This window comes from Plectropomus leopardus, chromosome 1 (assembly GCF_008729295.1).
Source record: "Plectropomus leopardus isolate mb chromosome 1, YSFRI_Pleo_2.0, whole genome shotgun sequence".
Taxonomy (NCBI): Eukaryota; Metazoa; Chordata; class Actinopteri; order Perciformes; family Serranidae; genus Plectropomus; species Plectropomus leopardus.
In genome coordinates, this window is record NC_056463.1 from 17771703 (window position 1) to 17780541 (window position 8839).

Genomic DNA, 8839 nt, shown 5'->3' on the forward strand with positions numbered 1-8839 from the left:
TTTCCATTCTCCACTGAGCATTTACAAAAAATCTGCTGGGAAAACGTGAATAGATAAATAAAAGAGTAAAAGGAGTGAGTAAAAGGAAAATATTGGCAAAATTCTATTTCAAGATTCAGATTCATTTGGCTAGAAACCCAATTGGTCCTACAATCTTATGTAAGTGTTAAAAATCTTTACTCATTTTAAAAACATCAATGCACAGTCCTGCAGTGAGTTCAGTTTTAGACACTAAGCCTAAAAAAATCTCACACAACTATGTGTGGAATGTGTTCCCTGCCTTAACCTTTAACCTTTGAACGTAGTGCACAACCTAACCTTTAACGTGTTTAGCTGAAGGAAACTGCAGCAGCTCACTGGGGCAAACTTTATTTGCTCCAAAACAAAACAGAGTTATACAAAAAAACATGCTGACTCTTTAGTTACCTCAAAGAATGGATTGGATTTTTCAAATCAGTATGACACATCCCTTTTCAGTCTAAAAAACTATTAGGATTTTTTTGAATATAATATTGTGGTTGATGTGGGATTGGTGACAAAGTGTGTTTGTTTTACTAAGAATCCACATTTTGTTAAAAAAAAAAGTTCATACGATTGGAAGCTTGGCATGATTGGCAACAGCCTGTTTGTAAAAGGAATGAAAACTGATGTCAAGTTATAATGGAATAAAACTTTTGTATAAGAAAAGAAAGGAAGCAAACAAACACATTTAATATGCTGGTGTATTCTTTAAACTATGAAAGTTCTCCTGTATCATGGTACGTATTGTATTGCCAGATTGTTGCCAATACACAGCTCTGTGCAAAATTTTCCATTGTGCCTTGATCATTTCATTTTTCAGTGTTGCTGGGTCACTTAGAAGTTGTCAGTTAATTTAGAATTACAGTAATTACATCCGCAACAACACTGCAGTTGCTGTAATTGCTGGTATTGGTTTCTCCTTGTGTGTGTGTGTGTGTGATCATGGCAAAATGTGGTCCTGGTGACACAATTCTTGCGGAAATTACCACAGAAGCCATTTTTTTGGCAGTTATTTATCTGTCTGTCTGTGGACAGATTTTCTCAACCCAATAACATCACAACTGTGCAAGACACAGGCATGAAACTTTACAGTTTTGTAGTTGAGATCAAAATAAAGGCCAAGTTTGAAGATGGGTGAGGTCTGAACAAAGGGCCTGAAACAGGGGGTAGGAAGTGGAGAAGGGGCTGTCCTTTAACGATTGGTCCCCTTACATTATGCTCCTGGGCCATTTTTTTTTTAAGTAGATCACATCTGGAGTGATCACATCTCAAGATAGACCCTTGTTCAATTTTGTGCTGCTAAAACGATATCTGAAAAACCTTTGAGAATACTGGTAGCCTATACAGCAAGATATGATGATATATCCAAGTATATGTAGCCTTCATACAGTACTTTGTGACAGCCGTCTGTGTAGGCTTCTCTCGCCTCTGCTTGCAGAAGCATGGTGGGTGGAGTTGGGTTATCAGGGAGGCTGTGTTTACCTGGGCAGTGACCCCAGATGACTCCTGCCTTGACTGCCAGTGACTTTATCTACAATCTGTCTACCTCTATAGACAGGCTTCCAGTCTCGGTTAGTTTGCTCATGTGGTTTGTCTTTAGCTCACCGGTTTTGAAAGTCAGACAATTTTTCCAAAAAGATGACCTGACCTGTAGCTGCTGAGTTTACCTAAAGTCACTTTAACCAACACACAGATGGAATACAGTCAGGACAAATAATAACTGCATTTTTCACTGTATTTTATGTATTTTAATGTAAATCTTTTAAGATTTAAGTAAGATAATTAGCTATACCACTGACCTTCCAAAACAGCATTGTTTTTTTCTTTTCCCTTTTTTTCTGTATGCTTCAATCTGTGCTCTTTACTTCATTCAAGACTTGGATCTGAATTGATTTAGCCAGTGACATAATGCTTGACTCCACCTACCAGAAATACTTCTACCTCAAACTTTAACACTGTTTATGCAACAAACTGAACCCTGTAGATAAAGTGACTTGTACACCCATGATCTATAGGTGCTTAAATGAGCAAAACCTGGAACGTCACTTTTCTAGTGCTGCTTTCAGATTTCTATCACAAGAATTTAAACCTTTGCACCCTGAGCAAATTGTCATTGGCAAAAAAGACAAAAAGCAAGGGGGAAAACTATATTTGTAATTATCAATGTATCAATGTTACATTTTTAAAATTAGGTTAAAATTTATTATAATTTTAAGCACTTTCCTCACTTTCCATTTCCGTTTTTTCTTTTATATATATATATATATATATATATATATATATATATATATATATATATATATATACAAATTACAAATTCTAGGTAATTTTCTTGTAAATTTTACTACTGTCTTGCAAATTTTGGGGGGTTATTTCTGCTTTCGTTGCCTCCTTTCCATGTTTTTGACAAATCAAGCCAATTTGCTCAGGTTTCACAGGTTTAATTGATACAAGGAATCTGAACTGTTGTGCATAAAATCTGCTCCATGTTGATCCCATCCATTAAAAAATCACCAAACAGCCTTGATAGCTCACTAAAAATATTATGTATTTTGATTGAGCATATACAGTATATATTAATTGTAACTGCATGTGTTTTTGCTTTGCTTAAACAGATTATTTCCCATGAGGTAGTTCTTTAGCATAATTACCTTATCTTCTTTAATTTAATTTAAACAATTCTAATTTTGTTCACCTTTGATTGTTTAAGAAACAGGGTTGTTTTTAGGGCCCAAGAATAAAATTTCACTCAAAATTCTCAAAACCTGTTTCTGAGCTGTTCCAGTATGTTCCCAGCACCTCCCTACTGGGAAAGCTGCTTCCAGACTGTGGGTGTATTTTTTTGTCTCTATTTTCTTTGAAACAATGGGCGGCTCTGTACCCATCTGTTTAATCCACCCCCACTTTCTTCTGCTGTAAAATAATATATTTAGATCATACTTGGGCCTATATAATGTTCTGATGTCAATTAGGCTACTGCTTGTGCATTTAAGCATCAAAGCGCTGCTCTGGACGTTTGTTTGAGCTCACCGGTTCACAACTTTCATGTCTCAGCGTTTTTACAGCTTTAATAATAGGTTTTGATTAAGTGTAGTGAGACTTCTGTGAGTTTGGTGTGTTGGCTCTTCTGTACGTTCATTAAAAGCAGCCCAAAACTCCACCTAATAACCACAAAAAAAAAAAAAAAAAAAATGATCCGGGTTATTGATCAAGAGCAGACCAAAGTTCACCAGCAGTAGACTTTTTTTCTGGCCAATCTTAGCCTTAGAGGCGGGGGATAGAAAGTGTGCAAGATGATACATATGTGCTTCAGTTCCTCTGAGGAGAAGCCGAAGTCAGCACAAGTGGGCTAGCAGTGGGAGAGAGTTTTTGAAAAGATGGTTTCAATTAAATCTCCGTCTCTGGTGCCGGTGTCCTGCGCGCAGGCTCTGCTCGCTGTGGGCTGCTTGACTGTCGCTCTCCTCGCCTTCCTGTTGGTTCGCCAGCTCGGCAAGCAGAGAAGACCCCCGGGCTTTCCTCCTGGTCCATCTCCCATCCCTGTGATAGGAAACATCATGTCTCTGGCCAACGAGCCGCACGTCTTCCTCAAGAAGCAGAGTGAAGTTCATGGACAGGTAAATGACTCGGACTCAGCCGTCAGCGCATTTTAAGACCGCAGTGCCTTCTTAACGGAGTGCGCTGCAAACTGTGCGGTGCATGACCTTATACAAGACGTTTCAGACTTTCATGAAACACACATGCACATGCACATGCACACACACACACACACACACACACGCACACGCGGGGAACCAGTTATGAAACGAACAAAAGAGACTCGCCCTAATGTTTGGCGGTCTGCAGCATTAGGGCTCCCAGAAATTTAATCCTCCTGCCAGAGAAAAATATATGAAGACACTTTTAGTGGCACATTGTGCTTTTCAAAGTTGAACATAATTTGAATGCAGATCTGGATATCTCTTTAAATTGAGGGGTAACCTTAAAAATGAGGTCTGTTTCATTCTTTTAATCTCCTGTTAGGCAGCAGTAATGTCATTTTCTGGTTCATAGAAAAACCAGTTTTGAGACGTGCCAGTACTAGCATGTTCAACATGCCTACAACTGTGGTATAAATCATTGCCATTAACTCTTTGAAATCTAAGCAAATTGGCTTGTTTTTTTTTTTCAAAAACATAAGGCATTGAGCAAAAAAAGAAGAAATGACCGAACATCTGCAAGAAATTTGTAAAAAGTGCAAGACCTGAAAATTGTTTTTATTTATTTATTTCATTAAAACAATCAAAAATGGAAATTGCGTGCTAAAAGTGCTTAAGAATTAAAAAATAATTAGGCAACATAATTTTATACGTAATTATGATATTAGCAATAAATATAGTTTTTCTCTGGCGTTTTTCATTTCTCCTCTCCTTTTCTAAATCTACTAATTTGTGGAACATTTCTTAGCAAGTTTCTGATTGCCTTTTTGAAATAAATTGCACCAATTTGTTCAAGGTACAAAGGTTTAAATACTTGTGAAAGGCGTCTAAAAGCAGCACAAGAAAAGTGATGTTACTCCAGGTTTCAAAGGGTAAATATGTATGCAAAAAAAACCTCACGTTGTTATGTGTACCGTTCAGATCTTCAGTCTTGACCTGGGAGGCATCTTGACGGTGGTATTAAATGGATATGACTCTGTCAGGGAATGCCTTTACCATCAGAGCGAGGTTTTCGCTGATCGTCCATCACTGCCTTTATTCAAGAAAATGACCAAAATGGGTGGTAAGATGATGCTATTACAAGATTGAAAAGCAATTTCTTGTGCAACAGTATCTTTATAATTAGCATGATAAATGATGAAACTCCTCTGTTTTCCAAAGGGCTCCTAAACTGTAAGTATGGCAAAGGCTGGATTGAACACCGTAAACTGGCTTGCAACTCTTTCCGGTACTTCGGCAGCGGCCAGAGACTGTTTGAGAGGAAGATCTCGGAGGAGTGCATGTTCTTTGTTGATGCCATCGATGAACACAAGGGAAAGCCCTTCAATCCCAAACACCTGGTGACCAACGCTGTGTCCAACATCACCAACCTGATCATCTTTGGACAGCGTTTTACCTACGACGACCGCAACTTCCAGCACATGATCGAGATATTCAGTGAGAACGTGGAGCTAGCAGTGAGCGGCTGGGCCCTCCTCTACAACGCCTTCCCCTGGATTGAGTATGTGCCCTTTGGAAAACACCAGAAGCTGTTCCGCAATGCCTCTGAAGTGTATGACTTCCTGCTGCAGGTGATAACGGGTTTTTCACAGGGCAGGGTGCCACACGCACCTCGCCATTATGTTGATGCCTATTTGGATGAGTTGGAGCAGAACGCGGGAGAACCCACCTCCTCTTTTTCCTATGAGAACCTCATCTATTCAGTGGGTGAGCTCATTATTGCTGGCACAGAGACCACAACCAACACCTTGCGCTGGGCCATGCTGTACATGGCTCTCTACCCCAACATACAAGGTCAGTCACAGCATCATTAATGTTTTTTCACGTCTTATATGAAATTTGATGCACATCTGTTCTGCAAGAATAAATGCATGATGGTGTCTGCTTTTCCCTGCAAAGAGAGGGTGCACAAGGAGATTGACAGCATTCTGGCCACTGGGAGGGCACCCACTTTAGAGGATAAGCAGAAGATGCCGTTTGTGGAGGCCGTCCTGCACGAGGTCCTTCGCTTCTGCAACATTGTCCCGCTTGGTATTTTCCGTGCCACCTCCCAGGATGCAAAAGTCAACGGTTACACAATTCCCAAGGGCACCATGGTGATCACAAATCTCTACTCGGTGCACTTTGATGAGAAGTACTGGAACGATCCCGGGGTTTTCTCACCGCAGAGGTTCCTGGACAGCAAGGGCAACTTTGTGAGGCGTGAGGCTTTCTTGCCATTCTCCATGGGTTAGTGTCTTTATATTTAACATACTTTACAAAAGTAGTTGTAGCTATATTCATTAACAAAACATAAAAAAAACATTTTAAAGATCTTGAGAATTTCACTGACTAAAAATTCATATATTAGTGAAACTTGCAGGTAATTATAGTATGTCCCCAGAATCAGATGCTGCCAACCCCTAAACAAAAACAGAAAAACTCACCAACAAACATCAGTGTGTTATATACACTGAATACTATATACATTTTTAAAAAATTAAATCTACAAATTCCATTAAATCCATTAATGTAAAAATAAAGCTACATATATCATGTATAACAACAAGTTATTAGTATTATTATTATTATTATTATTATAAAACAAATGTCCTTGTTGTTGGGAGCAGAACAATAACATTTCAACATTTAATTTTTCCATATGGTCCATTTTGATCACAGTTTATTGACCTCATCAGTGATAGCAGCCATACAATCCTTACAGGGGAACTTCACCCATTTTCAAATTTCCTACATATTATACCTCTGATCTAAGACAGTTAAAAAAAGTCAGTAAAAATGGACAACTCCCTCCCAAATCCAAAAACTACTGTGCTAAAACTCAAATGTGTGATGTCATAGAGTATAAGGTCTGGAGCTGCTTTACAGACAATGAAAGGGAAAAGACGTTCTAAATGACACTGAGATCAGCCAGGGAAAATGTTCTGGGTATATGGGAACATTTTCTGTTTCAATATTGAGAACACGCAAAACAAAAAAACTCCCTTGAGTTTGAAAAAGAAAACAAATCAGTCTCCCTCCCATGCATTGTTTACGGAACAGCTTCAGACTTTATATTTGAAGACATCACAAATTTGAGACTTCTCTGGTTTCTGGCTTTGAGAGAGAGCAGCTGATGTTTAAAAATAATGATATGCACTTTGAAACCTGGGCAAATTGGTTTGATTTCTGTAAAGAAAAAATGGGGAGAATGAAAGCAACAAGTAACATAGCATGTTATATGGTCCAAAAATTAGCAAAAAAATGTAAAAGGTCACAGGAAAATTACCTGAAAAAAGTGGGAGGGAAATATATTTTATATTTTTTTTTCTGTAACATAATTTTAAATATAAAATTCTTATAATTATAAACACAGTCTAGAATTTTTTCCCCTTTTATAAAAAATAATTTCTCATAATTTTCCCCTCTCTTTAAAGCCAGCTTTTAGGTAATTTTCTTGTCACCCTTTACTAATTTCTTGCAATTTGTGGGACATTTCTTGCTAAGTTGGTCATGGCCTTTTTTCCCCCATGTTTTTGAAAGAAATTAAACCAATTTTCTCAGGTTTCAAGGAGTCTGAACACAGCACAAGAGAACTGATGTTGATCCAGGTTCCAAAGGGTTAAACCCTCCTTGGCCATGGAAATAACATATCGGAAATCTTAATTTGTGGGCGTTCCCCCTTAAATTCTGAACAAATGTATGTGTATAAATGAAATTATTAATAAGTGTGCTTCAGCTATAGCATTTGATTTTCACATGATGTTTTCCACAGATTTTGCAGAAGAGTATCCAGAATCCTCAGTTAAACCCTTTTTTTCACATCTGTCCCTCATGTTTCTGAGGACTTGAATTAACTAGCCAGGTGTTGTGCCTGTGTGTGTGTGTCAGACAGAGAGTCTAAATTAAAGAATTTCCTCTTTTTTTTAGGGAGGCGTTGCTGCCTGGGCGAGCAGCTGGCCAGGATGGAGATGTTCCTCTTTTTCACCACATTGCTGCAGAGGTTTCATCTTCAGTTCCCTCCAGGAACCGTCCCCACTGTCACTCCCAAACTGGGCATGACCTTACAGCCCAAACCTTACTCCATCTGTGCCGTCCGCAGGCAGCAGAAAAGTCCCTGCTCTGCAGACACTCCTTATAAGGAGTAGGCAAGCAAGAATTTATAACAGCTTGTTCATCTGTTCAAGCCAGGATTTTACTGTTTTGCACAGCAATGCAACCACATGATACATCACTCGTGATTGTGGCGTACAGGTTTGGTGTGTCACAGTTTTTCCAAAGGACTTCCAAGGACAAAAAAAAGCTCTCTACATATGGGCACGTGATTCAGTGAATTCAGTTAGCGAATTCTTTTACTGAGCAATATGCACGTTTGCACAATACTTTGAAGCAACAAGGTAGGCGTCATAGACTTGGTGCTGAAAGGACATTCTGGGAACACTCGGAAGCTATTGATTTGGTTCTCAGTAGCTCAGAGCTGCTCTGAGCCCAGAAAAAAAAAATGTCTATGAACCTCTGTGCAGTAGCAATGGGTTAGGTATATGTCAATGATTGATAGTAAGTACACCTATGATGGTTCATAGCCCTGCCTACTCAGGACAGCTTCAGGTCAGACAAATGACACCACTGATTTGTACGTGTGGGGCGAAATGGGGCTTTCCAAGAAGGTTCTGAACATTGTGTGTTGGAGCTTGACGTGGGCCAAGATTTACATCATCTGGACTGACTCTGACCCCGTCTCCAGGGATCTGTGGAAAATGTGTCTCTCAAAGGCAAATGCAGCCTTGGTGGATTTCTAGAAATTGACTATGCAACACTGATTTCTGCTAAATGGTGCTTATCAGTACTAACAAAGTACTGCATTTACATGTAAGGTTAACTTTTGCTTGTTCTTCTTTTTTTGCAATACTTGTTGTATGAGTTTTTTGTGTATTCATAAAGTCTTTCTTAAGATATTCAAAATTTGCCTTGTCATCTTTCAGCTACTGCTACATTGCTTGAGCCCAACTCTCACATGTACAAAGATGTCATATTTATTACTTATCCATATATTAAGACACCACATTTTCTCATTCAACCACTGCAGAATAATTTCAATAAGATACATCTGAAGTTAAGACAGTAAGTTTTGGCATCAAAAAATA

General features: G+C 38.7%; 1 protein-coding gene across 1 annotated transcript; it reads left to right on the forward strand.

Moving 5' to 3' along the window:
- Window positions 1–3356: 3356 nt before the first annotated feature.
- On the forward strand, window positions 3357–8518 carry LOC121944915 (vitamin D 25-hydroxylase). Its single transcript, XM_042488870.1, has 5 exons — window positions 3357–3635; window positions 4638–4779; window positions 4878–5510; window positions 5616–5945; window positions 7626–8518. Exons 1-5 carry the CDS (start codon window positions 3399–3401, stop codon window positions 7841–7843), a joined length of 1560 nt encoding a protein of 519 aa, XP_042344804.1. The 5' UTR covers window positions 3357–3398; the 3' UTR covers window positions 7844–8518.
- The last annotated feature ends 321 nt before the right edge of the window (window positions 8519–8839 follow it).

Coding starts and splice junctions, on each gene's coding strand:
- LOC121944915 (XM_042488870.1), top strand. CDS start 3,399: ATGGTTTCAATTAAATCTCCGTCTCTGGTGCCGGTGTCCTGCGCGCAG. Junction 5,511..5,615: donor TCTCTACCCCAACATACAAG/GTCAGTCACAGC, acceptor TTCCCTGCAAAG/AGAGGGTGCACAAGGAGATT. Junction 5,946..7,625: donor TTTCTTGCCATTCTCCATGG/GTTAGTGTCTTT, acceptor TCTTTTTTTTAG/GGAGGCGTTGCTGCCTGGGC.